Consider the following 24,140-nt stretch of genomic DNA (forward strand, 5'->3'; position numbering starts at 1 on the left):
ATCCATGCCAGGGATCTTCCGGCACGGGGGGGGGGAAGATCCATGCCAGGGATCTTCCGGCACGGGGGGGGGGGGAAGATCCATGCCAGGGATCTTCCGGCACGGGGGGGGGGGGGGGGAAGATCCATGCCAGGGATTTTCCGGCACAGGGGGGGGGGGGAAGATCCATGCCAGGGATCTTCCGGCACGGGGGGGGGGGGGGGGAAGATCCATGCCAGGGATCTTCTGGCACGGGGGGGGGCAGATCCATGCCAGGGATCTTCCGGCGTGGGGGAGGGCAGATCCATGCCAGGGATCTTCCGGCACGGGGGGGCAGATCCATGCCAGGGATCTTCCGGCACGGGGGGGGGGGCAGATCCATGCTAGGGATCTTCCGGCACGGGGGGGGGGGCAGATCCATGCTAGGGATCTTCCGGCACGGGGGGGGGGGCAGATCCATGCTAGGGATCTTCCGGCACGGGGGGGCAGATCCATGCCAGGGATCTTCCGGCAGGGGGGGGCAGATCCATGCCAGGGATCTTCCGGCACGAGACAGAGGAGTTGGGGAGCATGCCAATCCAGCACCCAAGATACAAAGGTCACTAAATGACAGCCAGCTTGCCTCCAGTGACAACTCACGAGTGGGGTGACCCTTTATTACAGAGCAAGGTGTAGTGGGGGTCCTGGGTGTATGTGGAGGGGAATGGAGGTCACTCACGTGACTGGTCCAACTCTCTGGCAGCCTTGGCCGCCCTCTCCAGGCCAGTGGGGTCAAAGTTGCTCCATTTGTCCTTGGGCTTGTTCTTGTCACCATCCCCATCTCCTCCGGGCGGAGGCACCGGTAGGCCAGGCACCAGTGGGGGCCCCTGCTGCCCTTTGTTGTAGCCGAATAACCAGGACATGGCAGAGAAGACTGAGCCCCGGTCACCACTCTCTCCTCAGACACACGTGCTGCTCCGCGCATGCGCACTCCCCGCCTGACAAGGTCACATTACGAGGGAACCCTCAGCCAGCGACGTCACGGCCGCCTGCAGAACTCGATTGGCCCACAGCTGACCGGCTCTCTGTTTCCTGTTGACGGTGGCCCGTCAAGGACAGTACTAGTGAGAAGCGAATGTTCTTTTGACTTCCGCTTAGCAACGCCTTGTTTGAACCTTCCCCTAGCAACAGAGGAGAGGGAAGAGAAGACACCATGGCCGGGAGCGCGGAGGGAGTGTTCGTGCTGCACGGGAGGAAAGCGGCGCTCAGGTACAGAGCCCGGGGGAGGCGGGGGATGGGAGGCTGATTGGGGGTGTACAGCTCGTGCACCGGGGGTGTCCAATCTGCTTCTTCATTCATTGTCATCACAGCACAGACACCTGAGACCTGGAGACAAGGCTCTGCATGTCTGCTACATAGGAGGAGGACTGGGGGTGTGCTGAATGATGGGACTTGTGGTTCCTCACTGACTGAGACTTCATTCTGGCCTGCTGGAATTGTGGTCCCTGTGGGTGGGACATGTCCTTGGCTGGCTGAGCTGCTGGGACTTGTAGTTCCTGACTGTCTGGGCTTATGGTCCCTGGATGGCTGGCATGCTTGGGCGTGTAGTCCCTGTTTGACTGGGACTTGGGATCCTTGGCCTACTAGCATTCTGGGGCTTGTGATCCCTGATTGGCTGGGACATGTGATCCCTGACTGGCAGGGACATGTGATCTCTGATTGGCTGGGACATGTGATCCCTGACTAGCTGGGACATGTGATCCCTGACTGGCTGGGACATGTGATCCCTGATTGGCTGGGACATGTGATCCCTGATTGGCTGGGACATGTGATCCCTGATTGGCTGGGACTTGTGATCCCTGATTGGCTGGGACTTGTGATCTCTGATTGGCTGGGACATGTGATCCCTGATTAGCTGGGACATGTGATCCCTGACTAGCTGGGACATGTGATCCCTGACTGGCTGGGACATGTGATCCCTGACTGGCTGGGACATGTGATCCCTGATTGGCTGGGACTTGTGATCCCTGATTGGCTGGGACATGTGATCCCTGATTGGCTGGGACTTGTGATCCCTGATTGGCTGGGACTTGTGATCCCTGATTGGCTGGGACATGTGATCCCTGATTGGCTGGGACATGTGATCCCTGATTGGCTGGGACATGTGACCCCTGATTGGCTGGGACATGTGACCCCTGATTGGCTGGGACATGTGACCCCTGATTGGCTGGGACATGTGACCCCTGATTGGCTGGAACATGTGACCCCTGATTGGCTGGAACATGTGACCCCTGATTGGCTGGGACATGTGACCCCTGACTGGCTGGGACATGTGACCCCTGATTGGCTGGGACATGTGACAGATGATTGGCTGGGACATGTGATCCCTGATTGGCTGGGACATGTGATCCCTGATTGGCTGGGACTTGTGATCCCTGATTGGCTGGGACTTGTGATCTCTGACTGGCTGGGACTCATGGTACCAGGCTGGCATTATGGGGCTTGTAGTCCCTGATTGTCTGGGACTTGTGGTGCTTGGCCAGCTAGTATACTAGGTTTTGTAGTGCCTGACTGGCTGGGACATTTGATCTCTGGTTGGCTGACATGCTGGGACTTGTGGTTCTCTTATCTGAAGGCTGCCTGAATCCAATGGCTGTGCTAGTAGTACCTGTCACTGAGAGAGGAGTCACAGTCATAGAATGTGGTCACACATCCCACCACCTTCCATGGTCCCCCTGCTCATAGACTCTGACACCCCCTACACCATAACCCATATGACACCAGTAATATCCTCCAACATCCCAGGAGGTCTCAGCTTTAATCCTCATAGAGAAAATTTGGAGGCTGACTTTGCAAACCTTCAGAAAATACTGGTTGCCTGGCTGTTAGAATTTCCAGATGGCTTGTGAGTCACACACGCGGAGTGAGCTCAGACATATGACTGCAATCTGCACGACTCCTTCCAGATCAGAAACCAAAAATGGTGACATCAGTAAGTTCTGAGCCATGTTTAACCCCCCCCATTGCTAAGTTTCCTCATATATTCCTGTACCTCTCTTCCATCACCCTCCTACTCAGGCTGTTGACATTTGATGTGTGCATTGTGTATGGAGAGAGGTAAACAAATTGCTCATTGAATCCATATTCCTGCCAGGTAAACAGACACTTCACTGAAGGTTTCTTGTGAAGAGTTAAAGAGAACCTGTCTAATGGTGGCCATTGATGTGCAGGCACAATATGAACACCTTCAGGGCAGCAGATCTTCAAAGCACTGCCGATTCCTCTTTAAAGAGGCCATGTCCCCAGACCATTCATTTCAACAATTGTCCCATAAGATGTGTTTTCAATGTGGCAAATTTATCAAAACTGAAGCAGGCAGATTCTGGAGCAGCTATACATAGTGTAGTAAAGAACACAAAAAACAGAGCGCACCAACCTTGCGCATTACCTCAGTAAGCAGTTAGTAGATTTATTGATATAGGAAATATACTCACAAGAGTAGCAATATAAAAGGCATATAAAATCCCCAAAACGAGTCCCTGGATTGCTAGACACGTGGAAATTCCATCAGGAGGGGAGACTCTCAGGATGGAGCTGACACCATTCGAGGGGGGGGGGGTCCCTTTATCAGAGCTGATCAAGGAACCCCCCCTTTGAAACGTGTCAGCTTCATCCTGAGAGTCTCCCCTCCTGATGGAATTTCCATGTGTCTCCCAATGCAGGGACTCATTTTGGGGATTTTATATGCCTTTTATATTGCTACTCTTGTGAGTATATTTCCTATATCAATAAATCTACTAACTGCTTACTGAGGTAATGCGCAAGGTTTGTGCGCTCTGTTTTTTTTTGTTCTTTACTACAGTTTGTATCGAGCTTCCCCAGCTTCGTGTCAGAGCCGCACAACCTTTGATCGGTCCTGGAGGAACTTCCATGTATCATACTTTATATTGGTTTATTGGCCTCTCTTGTGTAGACATCTAAAAGCCCTGGGACTGCTGCTTGGCACTGCCATCTTGGATGTGATCCCTGGCATGGCCCCCTGTGCTGGAGATCCCAGGCTTTACCACCTATTCCACCATAATGTCAATTTAAGGAGATCCTGCCACCAGACTGTTTATTTCAACAACAATCTTCCCATAAGACTATGTCTGCATTCAGTGTATTTTATGCATGTTATTTACCTGTAAAAGCCTTCATTATGTAGACATCCAAGTCATCCTGACACTGCTGCTTTGTGCCGCCATCTTGGATGAGATGTCAGCAGCCCCAGTACATACAGAACTGTCACCCAAGTGACACCCATAGCATTCCCCTTCACTCCTCCCCTGCCTGCTACATTAAATATTATGTGGGAAGGTGAGGGGACAGATGAAGGAGCTGGGCCAGCATAGGCAGTGATTACATTTCCAGAAAAGAGAAGCGCTGTGACAGGGTGGGGGCCATCAGTGACACTCAGCTTGGGGCAAAACTGTAGTGACAGGGAAAAATGTTCTAGTCTTTCCTATCGATTTCCCCCTCTCGATACCCCTGAAAGCTGTTATCCAGAGGGAATCTACCTGACTTTAAACACACAGATCCTGCAATTGTTATCTCCTGTCTACGGGTTACTTACGCCCTTCGTAGTTCCTAGTGACAAATCTATTTAGCTCCTTAAATATAACGACTTGGGATAGCTTCTAATATGGAGAGTCATTGATCTCCCAGTCCCGACACCTAGAATTATTTCTGTGTGTGTCTAGGCTGGTATAAAGCTGATGACAGAATTTTTCTGGATAAAGGGGAGGGGTAGAGTTGGCCATTATGATCTGATGAAGCCTGTGTTCACACTATGGCGGTGCAGGAAATCGCACCACACTCCTGTTCAAATGACGTGATTCTTTGCAGTGGGATTTGAGCCCAGCCCATTCATTTTGTATGGGCTTGATTCGCACTGCACCCTCACAACAAAGGTGCAGGCATCTTTCTTTTTTTTTTTTTTTGCCGCACCGGAATCGGATTGCATAGGTATTTATACTCATGCGGTCCATTTCTTGTAATCGCACCTGTTTTGGGGTGTCATTAGTTTAACATTGACACCTGTGGCAGGTGGCATGGAAAGAGTACGATTTCAATGCGGTGCGGGAAACTGTCAGAATTCGCTGCATTTCCTGCAGCACAAATGTGAACCGGGGCTAAATCAAACAAATACTGTCTGCTCTCCAGTGTACAAAGGATACAATTGTTGCAATCAGTGTTGTCCAGGAAAAAGTAACTGATTATGGAGAAGGATCCACAACCTCCTAGCTCTCTCTGGACTGGGAAATCCTCTGTAAACACTAGAAAACAAAAAGACGGCGTTTCGGCGTAGTGGAGGATCCTCAGTAAAAGGTTTGTTTGTTTGAGGCAGTGCTTCTATGACACTGATGGTTGCACAGATATTCCTGTTCTGTTGGTCAGAGACATTTTGGATTTTATGACATGCCTGTACATCCATTTTTTATGTCATTACAATGCGATTAAACAGTTTAGAGCAGAGGTCCTCACCTCTGGCAATTTCAGAAGGCGTTCTGTATCAGGATGATTCATAGTTACATAGTTAGTCTGGCTGAAAAAAGACAAAAGTCCATCCAGTTCAACCATAGAAACAAAAAAAAGTTATAACCCTACACCCACAGTTGGTCCAGAGGAAGGCAAAAAACCCCAGCAAAGCATGATCCAATTTGCTCCTGCAGAGAAAAAAATTCCTTCCTGATCTCTTGAGAGGCAATCAGATATTCCCTGGATCAACTTTACCTATAAATGTTAGTATCCAGTTATATTCTGTGTATCTAGGAAAGAACCCAGGCCTTTTTTGAAGCAATTCACTGAGCTGGCCAGAACCAACTCTTGAGGGAGTCTATTCCACATTTTCACAGCTCTCACTGTGAAGAAACCTTTCCGTGTTTGGAGATTAAATTTCTTTTTCTCCAGATGTAAACATCTATAATGTAAAGCACTGAGCAAACCGTTGGCGCTATATAAATCCTGTATAATAATCTGATATGCACTTAATTTCTGAACCAAGCATGCAGCCAGTGAAGTCAGAGCACTCCTGCCCTACAAGAATGGGGGACTCCAAGTATATTCCAGCCGGTAACACAAGTATTTTTCTGATTACATTTTGGATATTGTATGTTGTGGTAGCTCCCCGAATACTGGAAAGCTGCCTATACAGCAATGGTGACAAGACGAGCCTGGCATACCGGTGTGGACCGACATTGGAGCTGATCTGGGCACACACAATACCTGAGTAGGGGCCATGGCAGTGCCCCCATTATTGCCGATACCCTGTCCCAGAGCTCACACAGCCACTATAGAGCTGAGCAGTAGATTCCTTGTTCATCTCTATGATCTCAGACCGCCTCTATCTTCTTCAGCCGGTGTCCCACAATCACCAGGGGAGGAAGCCGCTGGGTGGGGGTGGAGATTGATGACAGGCACTGTAGCAGCTCGTACCAGAAGAGGCGGGGCTGTGTGGCGCTCAGTCACGTGCGCAGACATGGCGCTCCCTGTAATAGGCGGAGCAACACTGCAACAACAGTTATCCCCAAGACCAATCACTGCTCCCGCCATCATCTGCCCCGCCCTGCTCTGTGTCAGCAAGCGGCTGTAAATCAACATCAAGCCTCTCTGCTCATCCGCCGCTCACCTCCTGCAGTGCAGCACTGCAGCCCAGTTTCTAACAGGCCTCGGACCGGTACCAGTCTGCGGCCCGGGGGTTGGGGATTCCTTCTTTAGAGGTTCTGAAACTATGTAATGTGAAAACCCAGCTAAACAATCTTAACATTAACATTTAATTGGTATCCGATCGGGTAGGCTCAGTTGTTGATCGATCTAAAGGAGAATTTATACTCAGATTTTAACCACTGTGCTGAGCCTAATGCAGGCCATACATGAGTCGAATTCTGAACAAATTGTCTTTAGAAAATCGGCAATTTCATGTGCTCTTTTGTACTCTGATGGTGCCACCGTTGTTTTCGAAATTCAACCAACCAAGCCTTCAATTTCTCCTCATATTGCTACAGAAAATATTTTTCGTGGCCAAGAATTTTCTTTTCCATCCAGATCACAGCTTTATATTTCTTGCACGATTCTCCCATCACTGATTCGAAATTTGTTGGTTTTTCAAAAAATTTCCAACATGCCGATCACTCAGATTCAATGGTCACATGAAAATCGACCGTTTCTGTGACCCACTAATGGTGCGAAATTCGAAGAAAATTGTTAGAAAAGATTTTTGGAATTCGACCCATGTATGGTCGGCTTTGGAGTCCATGCATAGTTTTATTAATTTCTAAATCTTCCTCTCATGGTGACTCCTGTTCTTCTAATTCCTGGTGTCACTCTGGGAGAGAAAGTGAGGGGAAATCTCAGACAGTTCCTATTTTACTTCTAAACTTTGCTTTGTATTTATATATTTCAAGGACAAATGAACAGCTTCACCTGACAGCCCACCCACTGCTCTGAACCCCCTGCTTCCCTGTTTGCTAGCCTGAGCCCTATGATTGGGGGTAAGAAGGAGTATGTGAAGATCTGTGATTCCTCCTGTGATGTAGTGCTTAGCACTGGAGTGCAAGTTGCCTGGTCCATGAATTGTTCTATGGGCACTGGGACATGTGGAGGGCTTTGCCCTGTGTAAGCTCTGAAATGGAGCTTACACAGGTCTCTAGCAGGGGAACAGGGCTGGAGGTGGAACATAAAGAACATAAGTATAAGCTAGAGAGGAGGTAGGCCATCAGTAGAACCTATTACTTTGTCAGGAATGATGGATATATAGATGACTTGAATTTACGGACAGTCAGCTAATGAAAGACAGAGAGAAATTCACACAGTACCTCCATATGTGCTAACAACCTGGATGCAGGAATCTCCATTGTATTCAGGCAGCTGCAACTATCATGGCTGCTTGCACAGCTGAGCAGTGATTGTACTGCATGGCCATATATATATATATATATATATATATATATACACACACACACAGGGGCGGACTGACCATTCGAGCACTCGGGCACTGCCTGAGGGCCTGGGGTCAGTATGGGGCCCCATGAAATACCCTTGTCACCTTTTTCTATAGACTTTTTAAGGTGTGCTTTGACACAGGGACCCCATGATTCCCTATTGCCCGGGGCCTCATGAGTTGACAGTCCGCCCGTGTGTGTATATATATATATATATATATATATATATATATATAAAAACACAGGGTGGGCCAAAAGTAGATACACAATACGTTTACAATTTATCCTCATTTTGCTTTGTCGATACAGTTCCCTTCACAACACCTTTCCACAGTGTTGGATTGGGTGACGTAGCAGCATCAACTGACCGCCACATTTACCCCACCTGACACCTAGGGACTTCTTTTTTGGCATAGTTTCTTTTTTTCAGGAAGCCCCACACAGTTTATGAATTGAAGGAGTTCACCTTACAAGCATTTTTAGACCTTGATGCTACCCGGAATCTGTGTGTTAGGAATTGTTCACACCGGGGGTGGTAAAAGCAGGTGGTTGCATTGTGGTTTTACTGCACCCCAACCACCCACCTAAACTTGGTAGGTAGGCCTCTCAGGACTGTACACATGCCATTGCACAAATTAAACAGCATGCCACTTTTGGCAGGTGGCACAACCCTTAGTCGGGACCAGGGGCGGACTGACCATTTGGAGACTCGGGCACTGCCCGAGGGCCCGGGGTCAATAGGCAGCCCCATGAGATGCCCCTGGTACCTTTTTCATAGGCTTTTTTGAGTTTGGGCAAGGACACAGGGGCCCCATGATCCCCTATTGCCCGGGGCCCCATGAGTTGTCAGTCCACCCTGGTCGGGACCCATTTATGGAAATGGGGCTGCGCCACAACCCTGTGTAATGCACAAGGCTGTGGCGCTATGGGTCAGCATTTTGAGAGTAGGGAGGCTACCCATTGCTTTGTTCTGGAAATTTATCGATGTGCAATTCCTCTCCTCGTATTGATTAGTAATTCCAAAGTGACACCTACTACAGTAGGGAACGGACACAAAAAGATACACTCAGCATCTTTCCAATCACTGTTCTGTTTATTCGATGCAATGGAAAGTTTTTTATACACATGATTACGTAGGTATCACATTAATATTCCAATTGTACTTTTATGGTAACAAGGGGTGTTACATAGGCAGGATAATTTCTAATCAGAATTTGTAACAATGCAAACCTGTAATGATAACATTATTAGTGTCGGGGGGCACAATGAGAGCAGTGTGCAATACATAGGCAAAGCATACAAAATGGAATCCATTTTTTTTACAGAATTTAAAAATGTCTTTTGCAGCTTCCTCACCCCAAACGCCTTCTGAAAAGTGATCTACATCAGACGTCTTTTCAGAGGGACAGTATTATAGCTCCGTGTGTAACTGATCCCTTAGGCTCGGTTCACACTACCACGACTTGGAATCCGACTTGTGAGACCCCAAGTCGCATGACATGTGAAATCCCATGTTAGTCAATCAGAGCTGTCGTAACTAGCACTAATGAAGTCACTCCGACTTTAGAAAAGGTTCCTGTATTACTTCAAGGCGACTTCTATCTGACTTGTGCCCATAGACTTTAATAGAAGTCATCTCCAAGTTGGATCCCCATCTATACTGATGTGATTTGGATCCGACATCACAGGAAGATTACCCAGGCGTTCCCTGAAAGTTGCTTCAAAGTTGCTCCAACTACTCAAGTCGCCTGGCAAAGTTGCACTGCAAGTCATGCGACTTTCAGGTAGCAATAGTGTGAACAGTGTCGGGGACAAGATCCAGGTGTGTTGTAACATTGATGAAGGATATTTGGAACACCTAATAGACTAAATAGAGCCGCAATGTTGAGGGCAGGTTCTAGGAATGTTGAACCCGGGAGACTAAATAATACCCAGTCAGTACTGTATACCTACTTTTGGCCATATTGTTCTCAATACATGGAAAGTAAAATAAATAATAAATAGATTAAAATTAAAGGGGTCTGATCAGATCATTTTATTTAAACTTGAAAAGGTTTAAATAAAATGATCTGATTAGGTGTGTGTGTGTTTTCGTTCTGTCTCTCCAATCCAAACATTGAAAGTGTGATCTCTGTAACTTACAGTTCTGATGAGATAGCGATAACTCCAATCTTAGTTGAATAACACAGGCTGTGACTCAATCCAGAACACATATTGTAGATCTTGTGAAGTTTATTCCATAAACTGAGAGAATCTTACAACAATGAACATCAGATAGGTCAAAAGATCATAATGTGATCTGCTTCATGACATGAGGCTAGAAGCTGAAATGCCTTACTGGGAAAAGGGGTGGGCTATCTATACAGCAAGAACTAAACCAGAGGAAAGGGAGGAGCAGAGACAAAATACAAATAACACTTAAAGGCATATGACAGTCATGTGAAACATGACAGTGTGCATGTAGGACATAACTCACCAGTCACTTTATCAGGTACACCTTGCTACCCGCTGTGGTCTTCTGCTGCTGTAGTTCATCTGCTTCAAGGTTCTAAGTGTTGTGTGTTCAGAGATGGTATTCTGCATACCTTGGTTGTAACAAGTGGTTATTTGAGTTACTGTTGCCTTTCTCTCATCTCAGACCAGTCTGCCCATTCCCATTCTTCTTTGACCTCTGACATCAACAAGGCATTTTCATCCACACAACTGCCACTCACTGGATATTTTCTCATTTTCAGACCATTCTCTGTAAACCCTAGAGATGGTTGTGCGTGAAAATCCCAGTACAGCAGCAGTTTTTGAAATACTCACACCAGCCCGTCTGGCACCAACAACCATGCCATGTTCAAAGTCACTTAAATCCCCTTTCTTCCCCATTCTGATGCTCAGTTAGAACTACAGCAAGTAGTCTTCACCACACCTAGATGCTTAAATGCATTGCGTTGCTGCCACGTGATTGGCTGATTAGCATTTTATGTTACCAAGTAATTGAACAGGTGTACCTATTAGTGGCCAGTGAGATGTTTATAGACACACACATAAATCCAGGCACCTGTAAGTAAATGAGAAGGCTTAGTTTACACTTGCATTTGTGCAGTTGAGGGGTGGTGAAAACATGGTTAAGCCATGTTTTTACCACACCACAACATTGTAAGGACAGACATATCCTGCATTGCAGTGTGGAAAAAATGATTCCCGCTGTCACATTTGGCGAGCAGTACCGGCCATCTGTCACTACCCATTCTAATGAATAGGGCTGTGTCGCAGCTGTGTGCAATGCAAGTAGTTTTGGCAGGGGGGTAAAACAAAATGGTGAGGGGGCAACATAATGCCTCTCCTTATCACCTGCGAAACACCCTCTGAAAAGCATTCCACCAAAGAGTGCTCTTCAAACGGCAAAGCATGTCCAAAGGGGTGCACAGGCAATTTTAGGAAGACTACACTATACTGGGGTTATGTTACATTACCAGCTGAAATGACACACCAAATTCAGTATTGTTCATCGCAAACCATAGTCCTATCAGGTCTAGCAAAGGAGCAAATCATTCATTTTCACTAAGAATGAGAAGCACAAGGACCCTAAGATGCAGGTAGATGTCCTATTTCAGTTCGGTTCCCCACTGCTATTCCCATAATGACAGGAACAATGTCTGCTCTGGAAAGGGGATTTTCACTGTAGGGCAGCTCGCTGTCATGGAAACTGCTCCATTAGGCCCACACGTTCTCAATGGCCGTAGAAGAGACTTCAATTATCGGGAGGACTGTTTTGACAGATGAATATAATGTAGGATTTTGTAATCTGCGGTCTGAGATATTAGAGGGCAGGCATTCTAAGATTCATAAATATTGTTTCTGTATTTTTTCTTCATTTTGTCAGTATTTGCCTTTAATACTCAGGTACTTCATTTGAATTCAATGAATATTAAAAAAAATATCCAACTGGTTGAATGGGTTACCCTGCTTTGTTCAATCACTATAATCTCTTATTATCGTAAGCTTTAACATGTTGGTGCCCTTTTTAAAAGTTTTATTCATCTTTTATTAACTACTTGCCACCCAGGCCAATGACATTTATCTCCTGCATGTAAAAATAATCACTTTTACTAGAAACACACGCACAAATATATATGTGTGTGTCTATCTATCTATCTATCTATCTATCTATCTATCTATCTAGTCGTATCAGACCCTTGGCGATTGCATGGACTGTCACTCGTAAGCGACTTTTTCCATGAATACTCTTAGCAATTATTTTTACAGGGTAGGTTGCCAGGTCTTTCCCCAACCCCTACCATGCAGGAGATCCTGCATGGCCAGGGAATAAATATATATATATATATATATATATATATATATACTGCTCAAAAAAAATTAAAGGACCACTTTGAAAACACATCAGATCTCAATGGGGAAAAATATCATGCTGGATATCTATACTGATATGGACTGGGTAATGTGTTAGGAACTTAAGGATGCCCCATCGTTTGGTGGAAATGAAAATGATCAACCTACAGAGAACTGAATTCAAAGACACCCCGAAAATCAAAGTGCAATAATGATGCAGCAGGCTAGTCCATTTTGCTGAAATTTCATTGCAGCAACTCAAAATGGTACTCAGTAGTTTGGCCCCCACGTGCTTGTATGTATGCCTGACAACGTCGGGACATGCTCCTAATGAGACGACAGATGGTGTCCTGGGGGATTTCTTCCCAGATCTGGACCAGGGCATCACTGAGCTCCTGAACAGTCTGAGATGCAACCTGGTGGTGTCGGATGGACTGAAACATGATATCCCAGAGGTGTTCTATTGGATTTAGGTTAGACGAGCATGGGGGCCATTCAATGGTATCAATTCCTTCATCCTCCAGGAACTGCCTGCATACTCTCGCCACATGAGGCTGGGCATTGTCATGCACCAGGAGGAACCCAGGACCCACTGCACCAGCATAGGGTGTGACAATGGGTCCAAGGATTTCATCCCAATACCTAATGGCCATAAAGGTTCTTGTTCAGGTTTTTCCTATTAGATGACAATGGTTTCCTAATTGTGCATCAGTGTTGTCACCCTATCACATGTGACCCTGTGGGTGATGTCAGGTGGCCACACTGACACACTGTGTTACAGGCATAGTCCTCTGTCAGTATCAGGAAGCCAGTCTGGAGCAATGATGTACAGCTGACGTTGTTGGATTGAGTGCATGTAAGCAGGAAGTGGTTGAAAGAAGCTGGGGGAGATCCACGGCATTGAAATGTAACAAAAGGATGAAAAAAAGAGGTGAAAGCAGTATTTTATATCAATAATTGTCACTTAGACAGGAGCCTAAGAAACTGTACAGCTCCCTTGGCACCTTTTTTTCATCTGGATATTTGTTTTTATATCTATTACAGTTGTTAATACAGCACCAATAATTTACCCCAGTGCTTTACATATTGTACATTCACATCAGTCCCTTCCCTCATGTAGCTTACAGTCTAGGGTCTATCTCACATGCATATATACACATATTAGGGTCAAGTTAGAGATGAGCCAATTAACCTACCAGCATGTCTTTGCAATATGGAAGGAAACCCAAGCAGGCACAGGGAGAACATGAAAACTCCATGCATGTAGTGTCCTGACAAGAATTCGAACTAGAGTCCCTAGTCCTGCATGAAGTGCTAACCGCTAAGCCTGAATGATCAATACCTCCCTTGTTTCTTTTTAGTGAGAAGCCATATGAGTTCCTGACTAACACACAGAAGACAACAAGCAGCCATAATCTTAGCTATCAAGGGTCTGTCATCAACCGCAGAGTGCACTCTAACCATGGCCGACAACCTATACCAAATGAAACCAACGGCAAGTATCATCTTTTTGCGTTAGTCCATAGAAAGCTTTGTGCAGTTTATCCAGCACTGCTTTATTTATTAATACATTTAAAGGAAGAACTGTTTAGTAGCTCATAGCAACCTAGCAATGGACACTTTTTTTTCAGTACAAATGTAAAAATAAAAGATTCATTATTCTTGATGTTGGTTAACACAGTCTTACTTATAGAATTTACAGGAAAATGCTATAATGGTTTTGGGTCAATGTTATGTTATTTATAATCTTTTAAAAAAAAAAAGTATTTAAACTGATGTTTTATATCTGTTATTTATTTTACTACTTTATATATCATTTTTTGTCAAATAAGAATGTAATACATTATAAATCATTCCTAAAACACTATGGGGGTGGGGAGATTTACTAAACCCAGAGGGTGCAAAATCTAATGCAGGTCTGCATAGAAAACAAACAGCTTTTAACTTCAGCTTGTTCAATTAGGCTTTGTTAATAAAATCTGCAAGCTGATTGGTCTCTATGTAGAAATGCACAAGATTTTGAACCATCAGGTTTTAGTAAATAACCCCTTATGGGCTAGCAGCATTTAGGCTGCCTGTCTCACTAAAATCTCAGATAAAGATGTCCTGGGGGGGGGGGGTGTTGGTTATATATAATTTACTTTTTTGTTTGTAAACACTTCAATTTGAGCTGTTGAGCTCTGTAAACAACAGATTTTGTTTACAGCAGGAGATAAGGAGGAATTTAGAACACAAAAGGAAACCTAAAGCTCCACCTGCAGAGTGCATATGTACATTTATATGCAATATGTTATATTTATTTGACTAAATACAAAGAAAAATAAAATAAAACATTTTTGTTTGGATCTCACAGACAGGAAAAAATATATAAACCGATATATAATATTATGTATCCTAGAATGAAATTAATTAGTTTTGTCAGCGTATGTTTTTCAACTGCCTCAGACTGCCATATTCTAACAGGTTTTTATTAACTGTAGGCAACACGTTGTCTCCGTACGCCAAAGAGAACATTAGCATTGATGACCTTGAGGACAATCTGAGGAAATTAAAGGTTCAGGTAGATAGCCTGGCCTCAAGTCTAAATTTGGAAACCAAGTCCGACTATACACACATACCAGAATGGCCAAAGCATTTTAGCAGTCCATCTTTTGGGGACTCTACTGATCGAGGTCAAGACTTGACTTCAAGCTCTGAATGGTTTTTGAAGACAAATCACCTTGTAAAACCTCATGAAAGTTTTTCTTCAGTACACAGTTCAGGATTTCCAACATTTTCCAAATCCTCTCTAAGCCACCCAGTTGGCACTGTAGGCAGCCTGTTTTCTGAAATGGAATCTTCTTCTGTATCACCATCAAACATTGCTTATGGAGAACCTGTTCCAGTGAAGCTTGGTGCTCCTCATGTAGTTGGTGTTAAGTCTCTTTTACCTCCAAAATTTCCTGTGCGTTCTCGATCCCCCGAGAGAACCAGAGTCTCAATAGTTCGAGGAAGATCACAGTCACTTGATCGTTCACACTCCTTTTCGCCTGCTTCCAAGAAAGCTAGGTATCTTAGATCACGCTCTCAATCCCCAAAACCTATCTGGAGGCCAAACTCTGCTAAAGCAAATGCGTGTGGCCAGGCACCACCAAGAATAAAATCCAACATTAAGACATCATCTTCCAACAGGCAATCTCGCTTACGATTTTACAGACCAGGGTCTTTGGCAGCAAGGTCCTTTACTCCTCCAAGGAAGACCAAAAGTCTTAGCTACTCCTGGAGTCCTTATAGCATTCCATCACCTGTCATAGCAGCACCCAGTGCAGAAGAGATCAGTGAAAGGTAAAATGCTTGAAATAAAATTCAGTAGCTTTTGTAAATATGTTATTTGTATCATATAAACAGTCCAGTTCCCTATTGTACTGTCTGTTAGGATTATATCTCAAGTTTTGGTATTAATCACATGCAGATTTATTTTTTTTTTTTTTTGAATAGTAACAGAAAATAAAAAAACTTTGTGCTTGCATAGGGCCCAGCCATAGAGCATAATATGCATTGCCTGTCTCCAGCTTATTACAGGCACCTGCCATGGCTATTCCCTGTAACTGGATCCCAGCCCATGAACAACATCTGAGCATCAATGTGTTTGAATTTTTTATTCAGAAAGATTTTATTAGTATTGAAATGGGCATAAAGTAACAGCATCAATGCCAACAAAGTCATGCACCTATGTTCTATATATTCAAATGAAATAATAAAACAAGGTCTCTGCAATATAGCATACACAGAATGAATTTATTACAAAGACCCGGGGCTCCAACCTTTAATAAAAAAAAAAAAAAAAGTACAGACTTTATAAGGGTTTAACTGTGGTCAGTGGGAGTAGAAAATGCCCTGCCATCAGTGGAAGCAAACAATTCCCCATCATTGGTATTAGTGGGAGGAATAGTGCCCCATTATTGTTGTCAGTCTAAGCCAGGGGTCCTCAAACTTTTTAAACGGGGCCAGTTCACTGTCCCTCAGACCGTTGGAGGGCCGGACTATAGTTTTAAAAAAAAAAACTATGGTCATCTCCTGTACTGTGTCCGCATTTGTTTAGAGACTGCGGACATACAATGGCGGTGGGAATACTGGGCCAGCCGCTCTATAAGACGCACAGACATTTCCCCCCAAGTGTGTCTTATGGAGCGAAATAGTGTCCCATCATTGGTGTCAGTGGGAGGAATAGTGCCCCATCATTGGTGTCAGTGGGAGGAATAGTGCCCCATCATTGGTGTCAGTGGGAGGAATAGTGTCCCATCATTGGTGTCAGTGGGAGGAATAGTGCCCCATCATTGGTGTCAGTGGGAGGAATAGTGCCCCATCATTGGTATCAGTGGGAGAAATAGTGTCCCATCATTGGTGTCAGTGGGAAGAATCGTGCCCCATCATTAGTGTCAGTGGGAGGAATAGTGCCTCATCATTGGTGTCAGTGGGAGGAATTGTGCCCCATCATTGGTGTCATTGGGAGGAATAGTGCCCCATCATTGGTGTCAGTGTGAGGAATAGTGTCCCATCATTGGTGTCAGTGGGAGGAATACTGTCCCATCATTGGTGTCAGTGGGAGGAATAGTACGTCATTGGTGCCAGTGGGGGGGGGGTGGAATAGTGCCCCATCGTTGGTGTCAGTGGGGGGGAGGAATAGTGCCCCATCATTGGTGTCAGTGGGAGGAATAATTCCCCATCATTATTATCAGTGACACCAATGATGGGGCACTATTCCTCCCACTGACAGCAATGACACTTAACTAGCCGACCCCTGTTCCAGCATGGTGCTGCTGCAGCCAGCATACCTGGTTGCAGCAGTACCATCTGCACGGAACACTTACCAGGCGGTCAGCTGTCCTCCTTCCTTCATTCCGGCCTCTCCCTCCCTTGATTTTCGCGGGGGTGCTCGGCTCCGCCTCCTCGCCGGTGATTGGCCGCCTGTGTGCCTTTCCTGAGCTACAGTACTGGCGCCCAATCGCCAGTGAGGAGGCAGAGCCGAGCGGCAGCGCGGACATCGAGTGAGGGAGTGGCCGGAGTGAAGGAGCAGCACATTCTGGACTGGATCGTCGTGGGACTGGGACCGGAGCCAGGTAAGAGACAGCAGCCCCTTGCCCACCCCTGTACTTAGTGTCTCCTGCTGGCGGGCCGGATGAATGTGCTCGGCGGGCTGCATGTGGCCTGCGGGCCATAGTTTGAGGACCCCTGGTCTAAACAATAGTGCTGCAAGAGCCAGATAAAGATAACAAAGGGCTACATGTTGCCTGCAGGCCCCAGTTTGGAGACCACTGACAGACAATTGGCAAGTTAAGATTGCTGCAGACAAATAAAATGAGAAACCTACTCACAGACTGTTTACAGGAATAAGCAAAGCCTACATAATTAGATTATAATTGGATGAGAAAATTTTAAAACCTAAACCAAAAGTGTTGTGTTCTGTCTCAAATATAGTGATTTGTGGAACTTTGTAGTACAAGTTCCAAGACTTGAGAAAGGGGCTTAATGTCTGGAAACGAGTTGCCATTTTCCTTCTCTCCCCATTGACAGCTCTGTAGCAGTTTGCTGTTCCTCTCCCCCACAGCTTCCCTACCCTCTATCTGAGACCTACAGACTCTGCAATTGCTGGCCATTGCCGGCTATACACTTACTCTGGCTGAGGCTGCACTTTGTGCTGACGTCCCTGATTTTTTTTTTATATGTAACTGGATGCTTATTTTATGCCAATTATTAATTTGTTGCTGACGTCTTTTTGAGCTTAGCTTGTACCTATTTTCAGGTCTCAAAAAGATTCAAATAATCCTCCTATAAACTATTATTATTATAAGCCTGGGCTGGTGGTGTGAGGGATTAGAAGGCAGCATAGACTCAGACACTCTTGATTATCTGCAAGCACATGTAATACTGGCCCAAATTGCTTTGTGACTGCATGTCTAAGGCTAAGCATCCATGGATCGAGATTTGTCTGGTTCAATAAGATCTGGCCAAATTTTGATCCGTGTATGGCTGTTCTCATTAATCTATTGATTGAATTTTCATGAACGGACTTATTTTTGCTCAATCAGCATTACAGCCAGTGAGCTGCAGCACTAATCAGTGTATTCTGACGGCGGGTGAGTCCCATGAGACAGTGGGGAGGATTTCCCCATCCACCTTGAATGTGTGGATGGGGAAATTGGTTCATTTTTTTATTGTTTTGGTCTTGTACATTGGCTTGTAAGAATGATATATTTGAAAATGTATCTAAATTGGGATCTTCTGGGATCATTTGTGCTAATAGACACAGTCTTTGTATTGTAATTTTTTTAAGAGCTGTTAAGCACAAGACACAATATTTTGGATAGGTTCTTGAAGACATTGGCTGGAAGAGATGTGGGGATTTCTGTAGTAGAAGCATCTCCCTATCAGCAAGAGCTGACCCGATTACGACTGGAACGTCTTCGTGTGGAGGAGGAATTACTGTTGGAGCTCAAAAGACAGCAGGAATTGGAGCGTACCCGAGGACCAAAGCCTAAATGGTGAGATTCTTTACATGTCTTTGGGCGGTTCGCCACTTAAAAGGTTTAAATAAACATTTTTGTTTTGAGGCAGGGTAAGCCTCGATAAGAAATATAGTGTTGTGCCTACCCTTATCTCCTATCTGAGGTGGGGGGATACACTGATGTAAGTCAAGCTGGATGTCTGGGAATCTGCTATCTGAAGATCTGCCAGTGAGATGGCCAGCATTCAAGTGGCACAGCAAGAGATAAAAAACATCTAAAAGACAAGCATGGTGTAGCTGGTGGAAGGACTAACTTGTTTATTTGTAACAGCTTTGTGCTCTGGTCTTTGTGGGTACAAGCTCAGTAAAAGTCATACAGTTTTGCCCTATGTGAGCCCTCCGTAGTGTTTGTGGGCGTGCTGCCCTTCTTGTCGCATGGGACCCCTCTGCCTGCAAGCCAGCCAGAATAACACAGTAGGAAGTGGGCACAATACAATTGTGCATGTTGCACTGTAGTACATAATGCTTCCAGAGTTCACATTCTCTGCTGGAATGTGGAGTTTGCAATACCAGTATGATGTATTTAGATACACCGCCAGACATTAGTCCTGTGAGATTTTGGAACCTAGGCTCCCAGTCATATCGCATAATAGATAGGAGAGTTTCTGAAATGGTGTACGCATCCATTTAAATTTCTTTCTATGCAAATCGTGGGCAAGTCTATGATTCCAGCAACAGAGATGCAGCATGCATCCAAGATGGCACGGACATCTGGTAAGTTATAATAAATATTGCAGGTATTTGTGGGGCACCAGTGCAAACTGCTAGAGATGATGGAGGCTATTACTGGAACTTCTGTCACACTTCCACTTTAAATAAAATGACTGGAACTTTCTGTAAATCATTTTGGAACAATCTGTACCTGTCTACCTGGTAGTTTTGAGTGTTTCCACCTACCTATACGTGTTACAGCTCCTCTGGATACATTCTGCATAAAATTAGGGGAGTACAAAATCCAGCCAAGAGACTGTAACCCCTTCATAATGTCCACAAGAGATGTGCAAACTCAGGAACTAATTTTTAAATGTAATGTTCACATTAATTGAAAAAAAAAAAAAAAGAAATGGACCACCAATGCACCCTAATGTGCCATAAATTGGACATGCACCATTTTTAGCAGCACACTAATGTGCATTGCCGTGTGTTGCTATGGGGGCGCTTTGCATTAGTGGTTTGGGGTGCCATTCAGAACAAATGGCAATGCATGTAACATGTGCTACTGCAAATTGGAAGTGTAAATGGGCCCTGAAATCTTCACTGTACAAACAGGAAGCCTGTTTTTGCTTTGGAAGTTGAGGCTTACAACATCAACAATGAAAATCGTATAAAAGATGCTAAAATATTTTGAGCAAAAATTACATAATTTCCATCTGTCCTGCAGGTATGAGATGAAAGGCTCACAGTTCCATTATGAAGCTCGCAAGAACAATGAATTGCTGAAGAGCAGCAAGGATTACCAGTCAATCTACAATTACCGAGAAGATCTTTCTGCTGCCTCAAGAGATTTTCAAGAGCACCTAAAGATCACACACTTAGAGCCTGTGTAAATGGTCAAACAAAATAGTTTCTCCTTACTGTAACAATGGGGAATGTTGGTGGATAGTCAAAAAGAAATTGCACAAATATTTAAAAAGAGATTGAAGTGCTAAATACAGGTTTCAAGGACTGTAGCACAGTATCTGATCATGTCTGGTGTGTAGATTCAAGGGCAGAGAGTTGAGATTGGTGTGTGTAAAGATGATCTCAGGGTTGTTGAGTGTAAACCGTGTGTCTGATTGCAGCAATCCATGGTATTGGTCTACTACAAATCACTGACTTACATAGAATGTTTTCTCAAGCTGCTAATGGTTTAAAGAGGATCTCAGAAAAGATACCTTCTACTGCAGGTACTCTGGAGCACAGCTATTTCTAGATACGTTGCTGCTATTGTTGCAGGAAAGAAGACCTATCCCCGATCCATTCTTACTTGACCCTGGAGTGGGTGTATCCTTCCAACAAATAGCCATTTCCATGTGAAGACCTATCCCCTAGGCCTCTAGGTTTCATCCTGTGACAGATGTATTTCTTGGGTGGTTTAGCTGTAGTTTATTCATAGCCATGTCACTTTGGATGAACAGCTTCTACACCATCCAAATGAATGGAAGTGAAAGCATTCAGACTTTTTTTTTTTACTTGAAATCTGAATGCTTATGTTGGTAATGCTATAATTTTTCTTTCAAGAATAGGTCCCAAGATCTGTACGTGACAATTATGTTTAAGGATACCATAACTGTAATTAATTGTGACCATTTCCAGGATGCAGAAAGCTGCATCAAATGTTTCTACAACCTAAATCAATGAACACAGGCCCCCTTATTTCATGTATAATTTATGTGCTTTATCACTTTACTTACATTATATTATTAATATGATTTGTGAGTGTCCTAATATATTAATGTACTAAAAATAAACTAATTAATTTAAAACTATAGATGACTTATTCTGTAATGTTTGAAATATATTGATAGGAAAGGTTGTAGATGGAGTATGTATAGCCAAAGAAAATTGCCTTGAACTGTGGCCCGACAGCTGTAAGGACCACATGCTTGTAATGTTTAATATAAGATAATCAGAGACTTATACCTGGTACACACCACTAGTTTTTTTTTTTTAATTTATTCAACCCAGCTCAGGAAGAGCCGCTGTACTAACTACCTGATGTTAGTAAAGTGATCTCCCCTGCGGTGCTATTGTGTTCTGACAGGGGGGACGGCACCGGGGCAGTGCTCTCAGCCATCAGCAGACCTTTTTTGGTCATGCCCCTTCTTTTTTCTTTCGGACCAGCTGCCCTACACACGAGCCATACGTCAGCCAGTTTCTATTGAACCGCTTGATCCTGCCCGACATTCGGCCCATGTGTACTAGGCTTAAAAATTGAAATAAAACCTACAAGAGTAAATAGTCAGAGACTGCAGACATACAACAGGAGCAGTTGGAGACTGAAAATGCTGTAGGACAGGGGTGGGCAAACTTTTTGACTTGAGGGCCGCAATGGGTTCATATATTGGACCCGGGGGCCGGACCAAGAGTAGATGAATGATGTGTATGTGTCATCCATAGTAAGTATAGTAATATTCCCCCATAGTAAGCATAGTAATTCATCCCCCATATAGTAATTCATCCCCCATATAGTAATTCATTCCCCATATTCATCCCCCATATTAATTCATCCCTCATACAGTATTTCATCCCCCACAGTACTATTCCCCCCCAAGTAGTAAGCCAAGTCCCCCCTGTGTCAATTCACTTACCTTTGCGTTGATAAGCTTCCTATTGAGCAGAAGAAAAAATGGAAGAAAACCTGATCAGTGTGAATACAGTCTAACTTTTCCCTGCTGCCTCTCAGATCCTGTTCCACAGAGCTTTTGCTTGCAGAATCCTGATCTTGGAATCCTACACCTTATCGGGGAGAGGAGGATCTGTTGCTGCATCCACAGAGGAGGGATCCACCATTCCTGTAACTGGACCAGCTTTATCCCCTTCTGGATTGAGGATCCATGAGCTCTAGATGCACACTGCGTTTATGTGTCTTGCTTCTGGTGAGTGCGTTTTTCAGCCGTTTCCACACGGATCACCAATTTTGAATCCTCATTTGTCACTGGACACGTCCAATACCAAGACTTTTCAGTGGACTTATATCTTTCTTAATATCACTACTTTTAGCGCTGCACTAATTTTATGTCATCCCCCATATTAATTCATCCCTCATACAGTATTTCATCCCCCACAGTACTATTCCCCCCCAAGTAGTAAGCCAAGTCCCCCCTGTGTCAATTCACTTACCTTTGCTCCGCGCGTTCCTCTCGCCGTGTTCCCGCGCCGTTCCGGTCTTCAGGGCGGACTGTGAGAGGAGCCTAGCTCCCCTCACGTTCCTCACGCTGCCCCACCTACACACATTCTGACAGCCGATGTTTGCCACGCTCCGCGGGCCGGATTAAAAGGTCCGCCGGGCCGTAGTTTGCCCATTGCTGCTGTAGGAGATAGTCAGAGTCCAGGGACTGGCTATAAAAGAATGCTAGAGATCAGTGTAAATACAGCCTCCTGCATGCTCCCATTACTGACTGCCAGAGTCTGTAATGTACAAAAAGGTTGGGCGTCAGGACCTCCACTGGTAATTTTCCTCTGCCAAGAGTCCCACAGAGTAGAGAGTGCGGTGCAGTGTGGTCAAAAATGTCTGCTGAGCTGCTCTGTAAGCTGGAACACAAACTTTTACTTTATTGGTGGCTGATGTTTTCTTATTGTTTAAAGTAATTTTCTAATTTTATGTTCATTTACTGTAGTAATCTATGAGACTATTATATAAATGGTTATCTGGCCCCAAAGGTGCTGACCCTTGCATTTAGTTGCAGGGAGCCTTTCCATCCAGTGATGGCAACAGTGTGGTGTGAAGTCAGGTTAATTGTCAAACTTTGTTGCATGACAGTTAGTCAGAAAGATGGCCAAACCTGGATCCCAGCTTGAGCAAGCTGTGCAATAATCTTTAATCAGCAGCTACAGGAAACATTTGGTGGATGTTATGGTGGCTAAAGGAGGCTCCTTCCAGTTATTAATAAATATGTGAACCTTGTAAAACACCTATTCAGTTTAAAATCAAAATAAAAGGGAAAACATTTGTATTTATATAAAAAAAAGTATAAATACCTTTTTTTTCCCCCTTTTTAATAAGTGATCACATACCTTCTGTTCTCAGCTGCATAAGAAGCTCAGGGAGGAGAAACATCAGTTCACTAATCTTCCCAGTGAATGGTTGTGCAGAGTGGTGTGTCAGCACAAACCTGATCATTGGATTAACTCCCAGCACAGCCAGTAAACTGACAACATTGTGCTCTCATGGCTAGTGTGGTCAGTTTTTATTAGGATAGCAGAAAGACTGTCAGGAACACCAGGGATTTCACACAAAGGAAGCAATACAAAGAGAACAGGATACTTTTTCATACAAGTACATATCTGCAATATTAAATGTTGCAGTTACAAATTCTTTACATACAAAGGCTCACATTCGTTTTCTGGCCTCGCCTGTGAATGTTTAAACAACTAGTTCAGCTTTTAAGTACCCTTCCTCTTCAGTTAGGGAATGTTAAACACTGCTCATATGATGGGTGAGAAAACAATATTCTGTTGCCCATAGTCAAAAACCTTTCATTCTTCCAGTGATGTGAAGCTAGGTACACATGCCTCCAATTTTGCTAAACAGCACGGCTCTGTTGATTTTCTTTCATTTAGACAAGGGGTCCCCAACCCCCGGGCCGCGGACTGGTGCCAGTCCATGCCCTGTTTGC

General features: G+C 44.6%; 2 protein-coding genes across 2 annotated transcripts in view; one reads left to right on the plus strand and one right to left on the minus strand.

The window, feature by feature from the left end:
- The window catches only part of LOC149447432 (ATPase family AAA domain-containing protein 3-A), a 118,722-nt gene extending 117,766 nt beyond the window's left edge, over positions 1-956 (minus strand). Inside the window, exon 1 of the mRNA XM_089652553.1 lies at positions 698-956. Within this exon, the coding sequence (XP_089508679.1) occupies positions 698-881 (184 nt within the window). The 5' untranslated portion in view covers positions 882-956. The remainder of the gene's footprint in view (positions 1-697) is intronic.
- A 61-nt stretch (positions 957-1,017) lies between these two features.
- Positions 1,018-21,290, plus strand: LOC149447433 (uncharacterized). Its single transcript, XM_089652554.1, has 5 exons — positions 1,018-1,227; positions 13,640-13,773; positions 14,759-15,602; positions 18,626-18,799; positions 20,204-21,290. Exons 1-5 carry the CDS (start codon positions 1,172-1,174, stop codon positions 20,367-20,369), a joined length of 1,374 nt encoding a protein of 457 aa, XP_089508680.1. The 5' UTR covers positions 1,018-1,171; the 3' UTR covers positions 20,370-21,290.
- Positions 21,291-24,140: the final 2,850 nt, after the last annotated feature.

This window comes from Staurois parvus, unplaced genomic scaffold (genome assembly GCF_062004578.1).
Source record: "Staurois parvus isolate SC_StPar_1 unplaced genomic scaffold, SC_StPar_1.0 ptg000686l, whole genome shotgun sequence".
Taxonomy (NCBI): Eukaryota; Metazoa; Chordata; class Amphibia; order Anura; family Ranidae; genus Staurois; species Staurois parvus.